Source organism: Nesoenas mayeri (assembly GCF_963082525.1).
Source record: "Nesoenas mayeri genome assembly, chromosome: 3".
In the NCBI taxonomy this organism is placed as follows: Eukaryota; Metazoa; Chordata; class Aves; order Columbiformes; family Columbidae; genus Nesoenas; species Nesoenas mayeri.
Genome location: NC_137544.1, coordinates 93,203,228 through 93,224,302, shown reverse-complemented (window position 1 = coordinate 93,224,302; position 21,075 = coordinate 93,203,228). Strand labels below are relative to the sequence as shown.

General features: G+C 37.5%; 1 protein-coding gene across 1 annotated transcript in view; it reads right to left on the bottom strand.

Moving 5' to 3' along the window:
- The window catches only part of THADA (THADA armadillo repeat containing), a gene marked incomplete at its 3' end in the record, with an annotated part of 165,811 nt that overhangs the window by 98,276 nt on the left and 46,460 nt on the right, over positions 1-21,075 (bottom strand). Inside the window, exons 27-28 of the mRNA XM_080341089.1 lie at positions 8,469-8,558; positions 6,945-7,076 (exon numbers count right to left, since the gene is read on the bottom strand). Coding sequence (XP_080197215.1) covers positions 6,945-7,076; positions 8,469-8,558 — 222 coding nt within the window. The remainder of the gene's footprint in view (positions 1-6,944; positions 7,077-8,468; positions 8,559-21,075) is intronic.

Genomic DNA, 21,075 nt, shown 5'->3' with positions numbered 1-21,075 from the left:
CTCTTCAGGAGTTTGCAATACTGGAAAAAGATACTGTCACTTTCGATGCTCACAAACATCTCTCTACTAGACATCACCTTTTACTCCCCATTAAATCTGACAGCTTCATACATTTTGTGAATATTTCCTGAGTTGCTTCAGCTGATAATCTACCAACGAGCAGCAGACTGATGAACAGAATAAACACGGGAATAAGGAATCGATAATTAATACCTGCAGGTTGTAATATTTCCCATCAGCACCACTTGAACATGAAAGTAACATCTGGCCACAGCTTAAGAGAAAAAGTTGAGGAATACAAAGAACATAGAAGATGTACATTGATTTTTGGTTGAGCAGGAGGGTCTTGAACAGCCTACTGCCGATCAAGCACTTGGCAGTCCTCTCTAGCACTACAATTTGAACTTAACCAAAATGGAAAAAAAATACCATTTACCGTATCTTATTTTAAAATCCTAAAAAACAAAAAGTCCTAAAGCCTTCTCATTAATACTTATCGTGAACCATAAATTTTTTTACAGATCTGTAGCAATTCCCATGTAATCATGACTGCAAGACAATACACTAAGTAGAAATGGAAGAATTCTGAGCCAGTCCCAACTCACAGGAAAGGAATTACACTCAGAAGCAAAACACGTTCCTCTCCCTCCCTTTTCCCTCCTCTCCAGCCATACCATCTTGGATGTCAAGCAAGAGATTTAACACTACACAATACAATAAGAACCTAAACAACAGTGTGTGGTTTAGGGGTGTACATTGCTCCTTTTTCCAAATGTCTATGCCAGCTCATGTATTTTGGGAACCTTGCCTATAGTCACAAGGATACCTGTCCTTGTATTGCAATGACCGGTCAAGCTTCCCAGCAAGGACGGGGCATTCCAAGAGGTCAGAGCCTGCTCCTACTATCACAGGGATTCCAAATAATGAATTATTGCAGACAGTTATAATACTAAGCAGTCATACTGATCAGACATTAGGTTAAGAAAAAAAGACAGGAAAAAACAAAGACCAAAGAATGAGATGATGTGCATCTAATATGGAAACCCAGGGAGATGCTTTTATACACAACTGTAATCAGGAGCAGTTATTTTCATACAACAATCCTGCAACAAACGTGTAGTTCTTCTCATCTAATGTGAAAAGGCATTCTCACAAAAGCTCTTTGCTTATCAGACCTCTCCCAAGATTCCCAGTCTTACAGAAATGACAGCTGAAAATCAGCAAGTTTTAACATTAGTTCTCGCACTGGTGCCGCACCACACTAAAACAAAGGAAAAAAAAGAGGAGAAAGGCAGATGAAACACATGCAGCACAACCATTCAGGCAGCCTGTTTGGCCCATTACCGAAGGATACCAATGTTTATCCTAGAGAAAGTCAGATGCCTGCTTTCAAGTCAGATACAGGATGATATACTGAACACACACAGGCAATTGTACATGTGTCAGTCAAAACAAAAACACAGGAAACTGCATTTAAATAACTTATATAAGCAGCAATTTTAACAAGGTATACATGGATGACTTCAGTCAAGCTCTTCCCAAACAAACTGAAGATACCCTGTTCTCAGAACTCCCCCAATTCTCCATCTCTTGTGCTCCTTACTGTAAGGTTTTAACCTTATTTCGAAGTCTCACAGGCACTTTTTATTTTACACTTTAATTTTCTTTATTTCTCCATCTTACCCCTGACCCAATTCCTATGAAGCCTATAGAGGCTTTGTCACAGAGCTACAACAGATCAGGACTAGACACCTGACAGACCAGATATAATTTAACATAATTAAACACAGACCAAAACAATAAAACTAATAGGCATAAGTCAAAGATTAACTACTTTGAAAGAGTAACCCACTCACACACGCGCAAGTAACATTATTGATCAATGAATACTAAAATTCACACCACCTTCTAGAATATTAATACTACTTACATCTTTTTCCTTACTATGTTTCCTTAAGTAGCAAGCTCTCACAGATTTATAAAATAGTAAGACAAAATCGTATCTCCTAGAAAGCCCCATAATTCATGGTCAGGTGCTCCACTACCTGAGAAGCTCAAATAAATAAGTGAGATGGATCCAGGTTTAATATACATTTTTTAAACTCCCTAAAACATATAATTCAATGAGTTGCAACATTAGATCACACAGATCAGAACAGTAAGATGGTAATTTTCCATATGCACCTTTACATAACTGGATTTGTTGTTCAACGGCAAAAGATGTGAACTATCACATTATTTCTTCCTTGTCTGTACTGAAGTAAACCGAGCAATGAAGACTGAAAGGAATATGTAAGGAATTTGTGAACATAAGCAGAAAAAGAAATGGGGAGAGGACAAAAAAAAACAAACAACAAAACACAACAACTAGTAAAGCTGCAACAGAATGACATTTTGCAACTTAGTAGGAAAGCATCAAAGAACCACAAATAAATTGGTCAATGGCAAAAGACAGCACGATAATATAAATATATGAAGTATGTCTGGCAACTGAAAACCCTATTTGGGGGATACAGCATTATGCAACATCATAAGATTTCTTCATTTCATGGGAAAGATCTTACACATTTCACTAATCAGAAAAATATTGAAAACAATTGGTCCTCTATACCAGGTTCAAGCAGAGGGCAACTGAAGGTCTATTTTTTTTATTTCCAGCAACTATTTTTAAAGATAGACTCTGCTTCACTTTGGCCAACAAAAACTGTAGTACAAAATTAACTATAAGAGATCAAAATTAAAGTTCAAATTCTTATTACAAATTTGTATTTTGAGTAACAGCACTTTAAAAATAGCTTCTAAGCTTGTTGGTATCTGATATTTCTTAATCTCTGAATAGCATTTTGTATAGAACAATTTATGGAATCTATATGTTATAGACTGAACCTCTTCACTAAGAAGTCATCTTTTACAGCAAGAATGCACATTTTGTTTCTAAATTTAAAAAACCTTCCCTTGTAACATGCATATTAGTCTGGATTGGCATCTGTTAAGATTTTAAAGCAATTTAACTATAAAAGTCTAGAAAATGTCTTGGTTTTACTTAGTGGGTAAATACAAGAGTACTTGTGCTGACTGAAAACTCATGTGGAATCATGGCCTCTAGCATATTTTTTGCTTTTCTCTGCCAAGTTTGAAAGAAAACTGGATCAACCATCTGCATCACTTCTTGTAGAGGGCCAGACCTACAAATGTAACTCTCTGCTAAGAAGGTGAGAGTCACATAACACATCAAAAAAAGTCCACCAAATCCCTAGGGGAACAGATCTTTCCAGGGCAGGGGATAACAAGATCAATGTAAATCCATGTACCTCCTAGCTGATGTATCCAACCCACTTAAATAATAGATTTATTTGAGCTTTCCTATCACAGCTACTACTACAGCATTTGAGCTGCCAGTTTGCTCACAGCCCCTCCTTCACTCATTGTTCCTTTAGGAATGACTTACAGTAACAGGGCACCTGAGAACGCTTCATCCTACCAAAAATTTTTCCTCGTCACATACAATTTTGTTTTCCTTGTATCTTAGTGTCTGCCGCTAATTAATAGAGTCAGAGTAATTATCCTTGAGTATTAAAGCCAAGCTCACTTGAGTGCAAAACCAAAATAGCACCAGATCAGTTTGGGGTGGTGGTCCCCAACATGAAACAGCATCAGGGGATTTGGGAATTTAGCTCCTCCATTTTACAGAAAGATGCAAGTTACAAAATTCTGCACAAGAAAAGAGTGCCTATTTCACAGCTGTGTTAATTTCATGGCAAGATGTTCACATTTCTATTTAAATTGTTCTCAGACAGTGAATTTCTTCAGTGACTTGCAACATAATATACCTAGAAGAAACACTGCTTTGAAATCTCTCTACTTGACAAAGTTTTATACGGAAAAATTTTACTAAGAATTAAAAACAGTTTTGTCAAGTGGAAGACAAGACAATTTTCTAAAAACTGTTCAATAAGTTAAAGCTAATTTTTTAAAAACTTCCTAAAAGATTGAAAAGTCACACTCCTAGACTTCAATTAGTGAAAAGTATCCAAGTCAATATAGCAACACCCGTCTTACTCCTTCAGAGCATTCAGACCAGAACATTTAACACTAAACAAACACACTGTCAATGCCATGGTACAAGAGGACATAAGGTAACTTGAATTTATATCATTCTGAAGAGATTAGAGGTCTTTGAAAGGGGGAAGGGGAGGCAAAAGGGAGGTTATGTTTTTGTTTCATACTTAAAACATTACCTCCCAATTACCTCCCTTGTTAATCAAAAACATTCTGTACATTCCTTCATCTTAGAAAGTCACCATTAAAGCAGACCTATCTATCTGTTAAACAACAAAAAAAAAGTGAGGTAATAAGCTGTGAATCAAAGTGTTCCCTTCCAAATGAAACATCTGCAAGGGGATAGGGGAAAAAATAACTTTTAATAGAACTGCAGATAGGCAATCAAATGCTCTAGTTCAACAGGGAGTAACAAGTATACACACAGAGGCTGAGATTTGTCCTTGTAGCATTTAATCGTACTCATATTGTGCAATTCATTTCAGCACGGTCAGAGCAACCACAGCTCTACTCCCACTAAATGGAAAATTCCACTCAGGCTTAAGTTAAATGCTTCAAAAGCCCTATTTGAATTCTTCCTGCTAAACCGAGTTTTATTCAGAGAACTGCTCATTTGCTTGCAAACGCAGCAAGTACTCTGTTCATCCTCTCAGAGCAACAAATGAATGCCACTTCATTGTGGGTTGAGCCCTGGAAAGAGCCTGCAGATGAGTGATGGGTGATATTCACCTCCTCTCTCCCCACTGCACAAGTGGTTATCTTTCCTTGACTGCGGTACAGCAACAGAAGTGTAAAAAACCTCAGAGTAAAATATATAGCAAATAAAGGTTATAATTTCATTGGGCTACCATTAATTTTATGTATACACAGAAGTCAGGTAATACAATACCACATTGAGCAATTGAAAGGAACAGTTAATATATACAATTTAATGTCTTGATGCACAGGGCCTTTGGCACGAGGCCTTCTCTTTGATCTTAAGTAGTTACTACACAACAATCTTCATTACCACCTTCTAAAGAACAACCCAACGAACAGGAAAGAATTCCATTTTAGTTCATCTGCTCCTGTAGAATGGAAAAATTGAAGGGAAACAGAAGGGGAAATAGCAACATATTTATCTTACCTAGGTAAATCACCCTGATGTATTCCAACTAACACAGTCAGAGTGAACTGAAAACAATCATGATATTCAAGAACACGGGCATTAAGAACAGTACAAAGAAATATGGCCAGTAAACAGCACACTGACCTATACCATAAAGACATACATTTGCCCCTGCAGAATCTCCTAGCAATCAAAAAAAAACCCATTGCTTTGCTAAGTAACCCATCAGAAAATGGAAGTCTATACAGCCACATACAATTTTCTGTCCAGAATATTTGAGAATTTTATTCTAGGCTTACACCTGTATCCAAAGCACTTACTGCCAGAATCAATGGAAAAGAAACACAGAAAACATCATCTTTATCTGCCACTCCTCTCCTCTTTAGGAACACAGTTAAAGGAAGGCAGGCCCAATAGTACAGCTCTTAGAAATTTCATGTTCTTCATTTTAGGTTTTTATTGTGTTTTTCTCCCCACATCTTCTGAATGGATTTAAATAACTTCAAGAGAATAAGGTAATTAAGTGTGAAGAGTTATTCTGCTGGTTTACGTACTTTGCCAAAAGTAGTGGTCATAACATAAAGACAAAACTCAAAAGCTGTTACCAAAAACTTATCAAAGTTAATCTCTTATCAATAACAGAAACTATGCCAAAACATTATACTAAAATATAATAACAATAAATAAATAAGCACTCTCTGGTGTATTAACAAAGGCATAAAAGAGCTAATGAATTATGTACCAAACAAATACACTTGTAAACATTTCCCCAAAGAGCACTTAACACTCAAACACAGCAGAAAACCAAACATTTTTGATTGTTAAATACAGTGCATTTAACAACTCTTACTATAGGCTTTTTTCCTTTAAGAAAAAATGGTAGGGCATAATTTATTCTTGAAAATTCCAAAACCTTGTAAGAAGCAAGAGATAAATCACATCTGCTGTGGAGAATAAGCAAAGCTATTACTATTTTCTATAAAAACTGGAAGACCTGAGGATAACAACAACTCTATCTTGTTTCACTACTAAAGGAGGAAGATTAAGTGCAGAACTTTCTCACTCTATTGCTCCGAAACTTTCACACAGATCGCAAGACTTCCTCTAAAACTGATTATGCACCTTTCTCCTCACCCACCACAGCCCTGTTCCCTTATGAGGTTCCCCATCCCGTACCAGTGGCATATAGAATAGCAAAAATATCTGCTGAATATCTTGATGTAACCACCATATATACAAAAGTTATACCATATAGACGAAAGTTACACCATATAAAACTTGAAAAGTCACCTTAGATATATATTCGATACAGGATATATCCGTATCTTTACCTAGCTATATATGCATGTATTTATATATATGGATAGATATGGAGAGAAACATACACACACATCTACAAATCTATATACTAGTCATTACATTTATGTGTTACAAACATTCTGCAGGACTGAAAAACCCATCAGAAGTTTGTACAGCAAATCTTGCATTGCTAAGGTCAGTCAAGCTCATCAGCTTTCACCTCGCTTCTTTGTGGCAGCAATCACGCTGAACAGCATTTGCAGATATAGATTTACAAACAAGTCATGAAATTACTTGCAAGAGCTGAAATTCCTTATAATTCCCCACAAGCATTAATAAGTCCAACCAATGAATATCAGTTTCTCTGTTAAGAACTAAAGCTGAAGGGAAGCTTAAAAAGGCATTTAGTAAAAGAAAAAACCCTAAAGATTCAAGAAATAAGTCCTACCACATGAAAACCACCAGAAAATAACCTTACCTTATAATCAATGGGACAAACGGTGCCATGCTGAGCGCTGAGTAAGTGCCATCCATTGGAGATGGATACAGCCTCCCCAGGATTAAAAGCAAAAGGAACAAGCTAGGATGGATTTTCAACTCTTCAGCTTCACTAAATAAAACAGCAATACAAAGCATATGGTAAAAAAAGCATCCCCCAGCATGCTAGTCTTGAGACTCTTCCACACACAATATCCTTCTGTATTTCTGGTTCAAGGAGGTATGCCAGGCTGACCATTGCAAGAAAGTGCAAACCCTGCTGGGATCAAACAGCATCCAGTTCTCCTACGGCACCACTGGGAACCCCTCTATGAGGGCACTTCAGGCTGTGCTGCCTTCACCTGCCCACTCCATCCCAAGCCTCCTTTTTTCCTAATGACAGTGAGCTGCCTTGGCTTTCAAATAATATTAAAAACCAGCACAGATAATGTCTCTTTGGGAACTGAGAAAGCTGAGTTACAAAAAGATAGTTAAAAAAAAGTCTTTTCTTCAGTTTGGAAGGGAATGTGTATTTAATAAACAGAAGGCTTTATTAAAGAATGATTCTTGTCAATGACACCACGTGGCTACTACTCATACTGTAAAAACAATCAGAAATCCAAGTCAAAAAAATCTACACTTCTGGATTTATATAATGATTAATAATAAGATAAAGTGTTAATCTGCACCCAAAAAAAAGCATTCAAGGCCAACATTTCAGGCAGCAACTTTCTTTTTCAGTTTAAATACTCCCCAAAATCTCTTGGTGGTGACGCTGCCACCTTTCAAAGCATCAGGTAAAGCAGACAACTGCACGGAACGTATACACACACTTTTCTTAGAGCAGAGACTGCAAAACATGCAACAACTGGTAAAGCTCCTGCTCCAAAGTTGGATACTCAGGCCCATTAAACAGAAAGCTGAACCTCGCCCATAAATCAGCTGCTGAACTTCCATAGTTTATACCGCAGCATTTTAAGAAGAAACAAAGCCAGCACTGGTTTACTTTAAAAGTTCATGAACCTGGGGGCAACAGCATCAGCGCCGTCCCAAACAATATCTCTCCTGCATTGATCAAACTGGAGTGCTCAGCCACCATTTGTGGAGTCCTGAGAAAGAGCTCAAGGACCTTCCCAGAGTCAGTGTCACAGGCTGGAACGTATTCATTTAGGGGCACATGAGGCCTATGACTCTGTATCACTTTAACATGTCAGGAAGTCTCATCGTTAAACACGAGACATAGTCAAACACCCAGTTTCTGTCTTCTCCTGAAAAATATACATTCTTTAACGTCTGATCCAAGAAACACAGCAACCATGAATTGCTCGACAGGAGTTCATACTCCGGAGACCGACTGCAATGTGCAAAAGTTACAGGAAAAGAACCTTAGCAGAAGACACTGGAAAAACTACACCCTTTCAAGAAACACTGATGAAAAGAGCAGCGTTAATGTGTATGCAACACAACTCAGTTTAACCTTTTCATTGCATTTCACGTTTCAAAGCTTTTCAAGACATTGTCTTACCTGTTCAAAGTATCGGTTACAATCTCCAACTGTTTGAGAAGGAAAGGATAAAGACTTGGAAATCGAGAGAAAAACTCCCTTCCTGTCATTCTGCAGAAGGAAATGAAGAACAATTACAATTAGCATTCTGTATAATTAGTCACACTCAAAATACTAGTTTACTTATTAGGTTTCTGATGCTACAGTGAACTGAGAGAGCCAGAAGAACCATGAACACATGATGAACTCCTTTCAAACAAGGCAAAATGTTTTCATTAAAAACGATGATACAGCATAGTTTACACAAGTTAAGTAACTCTGTATGTGTGCAGACTAACACTTTGTCAGCTAAACTGCTCATGCCTTTTTGGGTAATACAAATCTTAGCCCCGTAATCACACTAAAAAGAGAAGATATAGCAGCTTAAATTCTGGCACCATTTTAACAACATTCTGGTTGACCAAGAGAAGATTACACTTGCTCTAGTATGGCTCAGGAACTAAATTGCTAATAAAATACATTTAATATACATGTACTAACAGATGCTTATATTTTACTGACACCGAAAAGCATCTCGGACAGTAACTCACAGAAGGTCTGTAATAGGCAGCAGCAGATGCGTCTGACTTTGCATTAGTCTTCTGTACACACTGCTGCTTTCAGCACGTGGCACTTCCAGGCCAGTTTTGCTTGTACAGATGTAGCAACCACATTCAAACCAGAGCAAAGCACCAATACCTATCAAATTCATCATTAGCCAGAATTTGTAAGGCAGTGTAGTTCAAGCCACAAGAAGCAAACCAATCCGAGAAAAAAAAAAAAACAAACAAAAATCTTCCGTATCTGTTTTATAATCTTCCAACTAGATAAAGGATGGCTTCAGGGTTTATAGGAAACCATTTAGTATTGTCTAAGCAAGAACCACTCAAAAGTTAGAGTGGGGAGATTCTAATTAGACATATATGCTACATAGATCAAACAGATTTCCTTTAAAAATAAAGAGAGGACCAACCATCTAAAAAAAGAAAGTCAACTGCATAGTTTGCTTGCCACATGATCAACCAAAAGTCCATGTTAGTGTGACACCAATGCAAAGCTTCCAAACCAGTAGACAGATCTAGGTCTAGAAAAATAACATGATGAGACAGCGAGATCTAATTTGTGTAAAAATATGTACACAAAAAAAATAAAATAGAATAAAATAAATCAGTCAAGAGTAAATCAGCACATGGCAAACATCAGCAGAGCTTCTTCCAGGACTCAGCTACCATAACATGTCTGAGCCACAGAATAAACACAGGGAAACCAGATCACTAGGTGGAAACAAATGTTCAGAGACAGAGGAGGCTTTCCGCAGCCACCTCAGAACAGCACAGTGAATTGCTCTAACTAAATGCATGACCAAAGATTCTGCAGCAGCTGCTGTAACTGCAAAGAAGATTTCAGTTAAAAGCTTCAGATGGAAGCACTGGAACCCTGAATGAATATAAACTGAAGCCCTAATGAGGATGGCATAAAACACCAATACTGATCATCACTGGTTGTTTAAGCAGAAAACACACAAGTAATTTCTTATCACACAATGTCAAAACATCTGCCTGACACCAAATGCTCCTAACATCCCATACTCAGATTCCAAAACTTCTGGCTTTTGTAGCTCATCTAACAGCTCTTTCAGAACAACTTATTTTTTGACACATACATTGTGTAGCGGGTTGAAGATGTAAAAGTCATACAGCACAAAACATAAGATCTTGATACATAAGCAAATATATCAAGTCAAACAGCCCATCTTACCAAGTTTGCATATGTAAAACACTAAAAACTCCATTAAAAATATATTAAAAAGCAAAGAAAAAAATGCTGTGATACCTCCACGTCTTGTGCCACTGAATGCATGAAGCAAAAGCTGGGTTAAGTTTCCTATGGAACATGTGGCTACTGGTTAAAGGCATAAGAAAGAGGACTATGGGCAAGTAACACCTCACAGAAGTATTGTTGAACCGGCCTGTTTTTTATGTATGAAGAAGTCAGTAACCAATTTTGAATCAATATTAAATAATGTGACTGAATATTCTTACAAAGCCTTAAAATTCTTTATAATTAGCGTGGTTTCATGAATCTTTTTGACAGGGAAAGAAAACGATACCTACTGAAGTGGGTAACTTGCATAACCTCCCACTCAGTTTACCGCTCCACAGGGTTACGTGAGGGGAGAAGGCAATCTAATCAAAACCATTACTCAGCAGGATCTGCAGAAAAGATGCCCAGAGGCACTTTCAGAAGAAAAAGACACAACTGTCTGAGCAGACAAGTTGAGGAGGGACAATTTTATAGGGCCTCCAGTTCAGAGAGGAAACAAGAAAGACGACACATTAGCAGAAGCGCTATAAAATGCAAGGGGATTGGACTAGATGATCTTTTGAGATCACTTCCAATCCCTAACATTCTGTGATTCTGCGTTCTCAAAAGTACAGAGCACCGACTTAAATGTGAACTCACTACCTGGGGATGTCAAGGCAAGGAGATGCGCAACTGAAGAATCAGTAGAAAGCAAAATAGCTACATAGAGTCAAACATGGAAGTATTAGTTCTTTGATTTTTGATTACTGACGGTGCTTGTTGCTCCTAGAAACACGTACACATTATTAGGCACTCACAAGTATTTGTGCGCAGTGTCTGATATGGGAACAACAACAAAAATGCAGTGATTCTGCTTTCCAAAACAGTTCATGGCACTACACCATGTATCCTCTATTAATTTCATCAAAAACATTTACTGCTTTTAAAAAATTAATACTAAGACTTTTTAGTGATGTAAACAGACTCATGCACGTGCATACACACATAATTATGAGTTAGACTTCATAGGTAATAACCTGCCTATCGATTTAAAACAGGATAAGTCCTGAACATACCTATAAAGAAATATATCAACTAAAGGTTGACTGAAACAAAAAAAAAAAAATTCACTCCCAGGAGTTTTCACGGGGGTTTTCCTCCTTTTCTAAAATATCTCTAACAAGGAATGATAGATTTAAATTACAAATATAGATAACTATCTTTCCATTAGTCACTGACAGTTCAAACACAGATTTTTGGCAATGTAGGACCATAATTAAACCCTTAAAACAAACATTTTGCAGAACACAGGATTTTACAACTATTCACCCTAAGACATGTTTATAAGAGAAGTAATTGGGAAGAGCCTTAAGACACTAATATTTTTCCCCATGTCCAGCTGAAATTATTTTTATATTGCTTCAGAGCTTGCCTTTGACAGTATGTTCAATCACAGGCTCTGCAAAAGCATTTTCTTTTTTCCTGTTAGTAACCCAAAGTAGCACAATTACACAATCCTTAATTTCAAATGAGATCACTGAAATCTAAACAATGGAGTAGTGGAACATTATTTACTGAAATAGAAAGTATTGTAATAAAACAGAAAAGTTACCAGTGTGCTGATGATGCTTACAATAAAATCCTTCTCCCCAGTGTAAATTGTCATTTAGGCATATGGTTGAAATGATGCTTAACGTCAAAAGGTTGAGAGATAAACCAATGGAAGCAGATTGTATCCTCTTAAATACACTTACAAAAATAGTTTGTAAAATTGTATACATGCAGAATACTGTGGTACCTAAATAAAGCAATATTTACGCCTCAGATACTCTGCAGCTTAACAATGTTAATGCTTTGTCATATGCAAGCAATTCTGCAGAAAAGCCAGATGACTGCATTAGAGTACAACCCATTCACAAAAGGTTCCATTTTGATGCCTAGAGACAGCAGTCACATTTAGCACTTTTCAGAAGAAAAGACTGACAATAAGTGTTCATGTGGAAAGGGAAACATACATGAGTTACTTTCCCTTTTTAACTCAGGTTTCCCATCTGAAGAGATGTTTCATTAACAAAACACAGTCATACAGATGTATCTTCTGTAGCATACAGAATCAAACTACACCCACTGCTCCAAACTGTTCTCTGCATGCCCTTGAGTCAAACAAATTCTTTCCCACCTTTGCCTTCTCTAGAATTTATTTATGAAGGAAAGAAGGCTGTGATGACAGCAAGAAAAAGATTCCACAGAATATAGAGAAGTTACTCTCAAGGGATGTGATACTACAAAGGACAGAATCTCATTCCTAACAGTGAGTGTTTGGAAGACAACAATGAATCACAGACAAATAAACAAAACAGGAAAAAAAAAAGTAACAACTAGTTGTAGTATTAAAAGTTACAACAAATGACACAATTGAAGTTAGACTGTAAATCTGTAAAACTTTAAGGAAAAGTCTATTTTAAGCATGAACAAGAATATAGTTTACAGTGTTGATAAATGCTTCTTTAGGACAAATGCATAAAAGCAGTTTTACTTTTCTCTGAAATAATCTAAAACAGAAGCCCTTTATACTCTTGATTTCAGTAGTTCTTCCATTCATGTATCACTGGTTCTTTGGCTTTATCACTTTTCAGATTAGAACATGGGGTGGCTTACAGTAAGAAACATCAAGTTCTTACAAGTTTCCATTTCATCTGCTCTGCTTGTGAAGACATTGGGTATCAAATTTCTAGAACCAAATTCAAAAATGCTGCTGAGAACTGTGACATCTCCAGTCATTAAATACTACATTTGTCTGAGTAGCAACTTCATGCTGCATAATTCAAAGGTTGGTATCTATGTTTATATAACTAGTGTCTCTCTAAATAAATATCCCATCTTTATGCATAATGAGTGTGTAAATTATTTAATGGAATTTTTAAAAATGCATTTAAGAATAAAATTGTGGATGTTGCAGTGTTCTTTTTAAAGCTGTGCTGTACACTTAAAAGAATACTCTAGAAGATTAAAATTCTGCTGTGACTCTAGGGCATATGTATCACTTTACTGTGACATGTGTCAAAGATTACCTGCTTCTGTTCTTTCATTTATTTTTCAGAACTGAAGGCTTTATAACCTTGTATGCTGCTTTTAGTAACTGACATGTTAAAGAACATTCGCAGCGACTATGTTCATATTTGAGTCTAGCATAGGTGAGATTAGAGACAATCCTCTGAGGGCACCAAGGGTATTTGGTGCTCTTTTTGAACATCAATTTTTCTAACATATCAGGTACAAATGAGTGGCCAGATCTGTAAAAGGGAAAAAAATACAAAGAATATTTGTAAAAAGGAAAAGTAGAACTGGAATGTGAAGAAAAAAAAAATATATATATATAGACAGGCACATTTAGAGAGACCAAGACCAAGAATGTAGTTTTCACAAAACCAAATAATTCCTATTTTATTTGTCTCATGTAAAATCTACTCTCGCTACACTAATTCTTACATTGGAATCATTAACCACAATGCATCAAAGGATCCTTTATATTAAAGAGCAGTAATATAGAAACAGAATCAAATTTACTCCTTGCACTACAAGGACAATTGATACTGAAATAATTTAAAAACCAGGACTGAATTTGGAAAATCAGGAAAAACTGATTTATGAAGATAATCCACATTTTACATACTTGCTTCTTTTGCCTTCATTAAATTATGAAAAATACAGTACAGCTTAACTAGTCTACTTTTTAATTACCCATCCTGACATTCATTTTCTATCTCTGACCCTTACACCACTTGTTAAGTGGGCTAGATCCTACATCAAAATATATGAAGTTTATTTCCCTATTAACAAAGATACATTTCAGAAGCATAATCTTAAAATAAATGGAAAACATTTTCTTCAGCTATACAAAAAAGAACAAGAAAGTTATCTAGTTGTCGAGCCACTCTCCATGATATTTGTGAAGTCATGGCAGTCAGGAGAAGTCCCCAGTGACTGAAAAAAGGAAACATTGCACCCATTTTTAAAATGGGTAGAAAGGAGTATCCTGTCAGCCTCACCTCTGTGCCTGGAAAGATCATGGAACAGATCCTCCTACAAGTCCTGCTAAGGCACATGGAGGACAGAGAGGTGACAGCCAGCACAGCTTCACCACAGGCAAGTCCTGCCTGACCAACCTAGTGGCCTTCTACAATGGACTAACCCACATCAGTGGTTAGAAGGACTACGAATGTTGTCTATCTGAACTTCTGTAAGCCTTTCACATGGTCCCTCACAACATCCTTCTCCCTAAATTGAAGAGATAAGGATTTGATGGGTGGACTGTTCAGTGGATGAGGAACTGGCTGGATGGTCGCATCCAGAGAGTAGCGGTCAATGGCGCAATGTCTGGATGGACATCAGTAACAAGTCATGTCCCTCAGGAGTCCATACTGGGACCAATACTGTTTAATATCTTCATCAATAACACAGACATAGGAACTGAGTGGACCCTCAGCAAGTTCGCAGATGACACCAAGCTGGGTTGTGCAGTTGACACACCTGAGGGATAGGATGCCATCCAGAGGGACCTGGACAAGCTCGAGAAGTGGGCTCATGCAAACCTCATGAGGTTCAACAAGGCCAAGTGCAAGGTCCTGCACCTGGGTCAGGGCACCCCCCAGTATCCATACAGGCTGGGGGATGAAGGCATTGAGAGCAGCCCTGCCGAGAAGGACTTGGGGGTACTGGTGGATGAAAGGTTGGACATGAGCTGGCAATGTGTGCTTGCAGCCCAGAAGGCCAATTGTATCTTGGGCTACATCAAAAGGAGTACGGCCAGCAGGTCAAGGAAGGTGATTCTGTCCCTTTGCTCTGCACCTGGAGTCCTGTGTCCAGCTCTGGGACCCTTGGCACAGGAAAGACATGGACCTGTTGGAGAGGAGCCAGAGGAGGCCACCAAGATGGGCAGAGGGCTAGAACAGCTCTGCTGGGAAGAGAGAGAGAGCTGGGGTTGTTCAGCCTGGAAAAGGGAAGGCTCTGGGGAGACATTATTGTGCCTTTGAGTACTTAAAAGAGGCCTACAAGAAAGATGGGGACAGACTTTTTAGCAGGGCCTGTTGTGACAGGACAAGGGGTGATGGTTTTAAACTGAAGGGGAGACTCAGGCTAGACACAAGGAAGAAATTTTTTACAATGAGGGTGGTCAAACACTGGCCCAGGTTGCCCAGAGAGGTGGTAGATGCCCCATCCCTGGGAATATTCAAGGCCAGGCTGGACAAGGCTCTGAACAACCTGATCTAGTTGAAGATGTCCCTTGGAGTTGGACTACTTGATCTCTGAAGGTCCTTTCCAACCCAAACTACTCTATGATTCTATGAAAAAATTTATGACATTTTATACTGAGGTTCTGGTAAAGACTAAAGCTAATTCAGATATGCTTTAAAAGGATTTTTTGCTACTTAATACTACTAAAGAATATGACAATCGGCTGCATTTCGTGACAGGACAACTAATGGTAATGGTTATAGAAAACAGAAGTTATCCTAACTGAAGGGAAAGCAAAACTTAAAGAACTTACCCCATTCAACTCAAAGGATAATAAATTATCTTGGATATTAAGAACATAGCAAGACAGTATAACATACAACAAAGGAATTAAATATGTAACATTTTAAATTATTCAAAAGTGCTGGTAAGGAGAATGATTTAGAAAACTGCAGATTGCTATGCTGGCTTCAAAAATATACAGAAATTAAGCGAAAAAATAAACTTGAAAAAGAGAACAGCTACAGATAAGAATAAGATAAAGTGGAATGAAGTGCAATGTGCAAAAATGTTAGAAAGCAGATCGTGCCAACCTAGCCCATACCTTATCTAAGAATGGTAACTATATTACTAGACAGAGGAAATCAAACAGTTGTAGTCACAGAAGTCTGCCAAATGTTATCTCAACAAATGAAATGTTTGAATTCTGCACATTTTTAAATCAAATTTGGTTCAAAGGAAAAAGCAGGGCAGTTCCAGCTTGAAACAGAGATCCAGTTCTCATATGGTACCTTCAAAGCTAAAAACCCTATAGGCTTTCTGTGAGGCACAGAAAGCAGCACAAAGACGACATCCCACAATGTAGGCTGAGGAAACATTACAGAAAGTCCACAGTGAAACTACAGCTTTGGTTTAACAGATTAAACTCTAATGTAATCTCTATGAGTGGCAGTAAAATATTTGACACACTGCAATTAGGGTACGTTGTCAGATAAAGCATTTTAAGTTAGAGAAGGAACGGGACTTAAAAAAAAGACCCAAAAAGGACAGGTTTCAAGTCGATTCTTGGTGGACCTAACCTATTCTTGAGACCAATATAATTACTTTACTTGAAGACCACAGTAAAAGAGTTAGAAGTATGCAAATGAAAATCCATAAATGAAATAAGAGTTATGAAACATTTTCTGTGGAGAGGGACATAAAATTATCAGCAGATAAAAAGACTGCATATACAAGGACTAATTAAAAATTGTGTTACAACTTAGAAGCTCACCAGCTGGAAACAGCAAAAGGATCCAAGCATATTAGTTGGTACCTTGAATCCCTCACCAAGATACAAAAGGCAAATGTGATTCTGCAACACATCAACCCTGAGACAGTGTGTACGGAAAAGGAAGAAGTAATGCCACTCTCCAACAATCAGGTAGGACACAAATTGGAATAAATCACAGCTAGCATTCGGCTAAGAGAAACAGTTGAAAAAAGCTGCTCACACGACCAAAGGAATATAAAGCAAATTTGCTGAGAGGAGATTTTAAAACCTCAATGTGTTTTGACTGGCAAATTTAGCACAGAGGGGATATATGACTGGCATCCACAAACACCTCAAGGAAAGCACTGGGAGGGAAAATAATTATTTAAAATAGAGGACAATGCTGGCATAAGAACAAATGAGTATTAAACAGCTATGAATAAATACACATTGCAAGTTAAGTTTCTAATGATCAAAGCAGCAAGATCCTTCAGAAGTTTTACTTGGGAAGGTGGTATATTCAGAGAGTCTTCCTGCAGAAATATGAAAAATCAAATTGTTTTTAAGATATTATTTGATTGGTTTACAAAAGGAATAGTACAACAAGCTTGTTTATGAAAAGAAATGAGTCAATGTACTGGCAGGACACTTACTACTGTGTGCTTCTGTGATTTTGTTGGAAATTCAAACCCTTTCCTAAAGTTAAAACACATGCAGTTCAACTGGTGCTGAACTGTTGTTAAGAAGTATACCAAGACTAGCAACAAGTAACTTTAAAATCTTACCCCTGATGTCATCGATTGGACTAAGACTGTATGCAAGCAGATTCCAAAATGCACACTGGATGAGTATGAGTATATACTTCCAGAAGGTCTAAGGCAGATAGCAATCACCCTTAAAAAGTTGTGTTTTACTCCTTGTAAAACAACATTGAACTCTGCAGCATGTTTCTGGAAAAGTGAACATGTGGTTCACACCTTCCAAAAAAAAAAAAAAAACCAAAAAAAACCCCAAAAACTTCCAAAAGAATTTCAGATTTCACTTGACTTGAGAAAAAGAAGAGCAGAATTTTAAATTTATTCTAAGATTATCCCATTATGGTCAGCCCAAGGTGGTAATCTATTAACTCCATGGCAAGCACTATAACTACCATTTTTGTAAGGGTGTATGCACTACTGAAAGGCTCCAAACTTGCCAGGTTTCAGAGTTTCAGGTCCACAAAGAAGTAACTGACAGAGAAACTAACCTAAAGAAAGTTGCCAATAAATGCACAGAGTCCAACAGTCTGGTGAACATTCAAATAAATGAAACTCAGATTCATGACAACTGATAAAATAATCCTAATCATTTCAAAATCATTCATAGAATCTGGTTTTTTCTTATTTCTTGGGGAAAGCAGTTAAGATACATTTGTATTAAGGCAGAAAACTGTAAAATGGACCAGAAAATGTTGTACTTGTTAAACAAGTTGAGCTTCACTCAGCTTTCTCATTTGGAAGTTGAAAGAGTACAGCTTGGATAAACAAAGCATTTGGGCTGGACCACCAGGCCCAAAGGGTATCAATGGTTCAGTGTTTGGCTGTTGGCTAGTAACCAGTGGAATATTCCACAGGTCAATTCTGGGGCCCTACATCCCTCAACATTCTTATCAGCACCATGGTTGAAGAAATAGAAGGCACCCTCTGCAGATCTGCAGACAACACTGAATTAGAGGGAGTGGATGAAACAACAAATAGTAGAAGTTTAGTCTAGATAGACCTTGAGAAGCTTGAGGCTTGGGCCAACAGAAACCTCATGCAGTTCAACACAGAGAAATACAAAATTTTGTACCTGGGCTGAATAACCCTGAGCATCAGCAGAGGCTGAAACCCAACTGGCTCAGTCACAGTCCCACAGGAAAGAACCTGGGGGTTACAGTGGATGCCAAGCTCAGCACGACCCAACAGCACGTCCTCACGGCAAACAGGGCAAACCACAGACTGGACCACGTTCATTAGGATGAATGCAGCAACACATCAAGGGAAGTTATTATATTACCCTCCTCTACTTGGCACAGTGAGGCTGTACGTGGAATCCTCCATCCAGTTTTGGGGTGCCAGGTTCAGAAGAGATGAGAAGAAACAGAAGAGGGTCCAGCAAACAGCTCCTCAGATGGACAGGGCCTAGAATACATGCCCTATGAGAAGCTGCTGAAGGAGCCAGGTTTGTTCAGTTTTGACAAAGACGAGTTCCAGGGAAGATGCAAGAGCAGCCAACAACCACTTGAAGGAATCAAAGATTAGAGAGCTAAACTTCTTGCAATAGTTGCAGATGGTATAGAGAGGACCAATGGTCATAAATCATAGCTTGGGAGTTTTAAGTTGGGTAACAGAAAAAAAAATCTGCACTTACCATGGGAACGAAGCTTTGGAACATGTTACTCAGAGTGGTTGTGAAATCTTTACCCTTGGAGGTTTTTAACTCATCCAAAGCCACTGCTGATCTGATCTATCACTTCTCACAGTCATACTTGGAACAGGAATCAGGGAAACAGGACCAAGAGATCCCTGTAAAGTTTGTACTATTCCACATAGCTACTTCCCACTCCAGCTCCATGGTTCTAACCTTGTCCTCTGAACAGAGCAGTGTTTTTTACGTCTTCCTGGACTTGTTGGCCATCACTAGCTACTGCAATTACAGTAAACAACAGTTCCTGCTAAGTTAGTCACTTGGTCTTCACTTCAGCACAAAGTATTCTTTTTGTCACAATGTCAACTAGTATTTAAAATAGTAGCTTGATGTGAAATAAAAATTTTGTTTACATTCCAGAATGGTACATATTTATGAAAGCTCTTGATTAGCAGCCCCTCTGGATCACAACCATCACCTTCTTACTAAGAGACGAGAACAATAACAACAGACAAGTTCCTTTAGAAAAAAAAGATTATATATAAATTTTAAGTGTTCATTTCCAACAATTTTGTTTTAAAGAACTTTTCTAAGAGTTACATTCCTGAAAACACATCCTGTCTCAGGAGTCATGACAAGCTGCTTTCAAATATTTCACACACATAAGAGAATTTTAGCACTCCCACAGAAGACAAAATGACCGTGTAATTTTTTTAGGGAGGCTTGAAAAGCCACAATGAAGCCTGGAAAAAACAACTGTGAAAATCTGGTGCAATACATCAGCTAATAAGCCCAAGGGCAAGGATATAAAATACTATTGCATACTTGTTTTTCTAGGCCTAATATGTCACAGGACACCTCTTCAGTGACGAGAAGGGCCAACTTTTCTATAACCACATTGGGTTAGTTACAAAAAACAATTCAGATTTCATTTTTACCCCATGCGAAATGAAAAACCACTATGAAGGCGAAAGAAGAATCATTATAAAGATGTGAGGTTTGCACCTTTGATAAAGATGTGGTGACTCGACACCTTCAATAAATCTAACATTTGTTTTGTTAGGAATTAGAAAATACTTAAATCCCAGAACAGTAAGCAAAATAGTTCAAGTTCACTGACTTGAAAAAACATTCTTTTATGCTGCACAGCCCTAAAATAAATACTTAAAAGGAACTAAGAATATGCCACTATATCTTAGCTTTCATTTTCCTTCAGATAGAAGTGCTAGAATAAACATTCTTACTAGTTTACGTTGCTGTGTTTTTATGAGGTTAATAACAGAACTGTCAATCAAGGCCTGTATAAATACAGTAGTTAAATACCTTCTGCTTTAGAAGCACTTTTATTTACAAGAGAGCTAGCCAAGATTTCCAAAGGACTGCACGGTCTGGTTTACTTTGATCTCTTTTAAGTACAAGTTTCTTTATACCTCTTGTTTCCCTGTTTATTATACCCTTTGTGTAATCAAGTATGGAAAGAGCACCTGTGTAGTACAAATATTTCGGGAAAAGTGTGACTGAGAGGAATAATTATGCAACACACAGTTCACTAAAATAATCTCTAAGGTCCTTTTCCAAAAGCACTTCTGCTGCTATCCTAGCAAGAGAAGTCTACCATGAGCTCAGAATAAATATAGCAGAACATCACTTAAACCCCCTCATCACAGATGCCACCTGGTACCTATATCAACATGTTAATCAACACTGTAAATCTGAAATACATTCATAAACATGTCTGTATATATCCATATATAAAAACTATATAGAAAACATAGTTTAAAATAAAATAATTATGTATTATATGTAAAATATATATTTTTAAAATCTTTTTTTTAGAAAGCTGAACTTTGTACATGCATGAGTTTGCACAAGTGTATGTACATACACGTGTATACACACAGAGAAATAAAA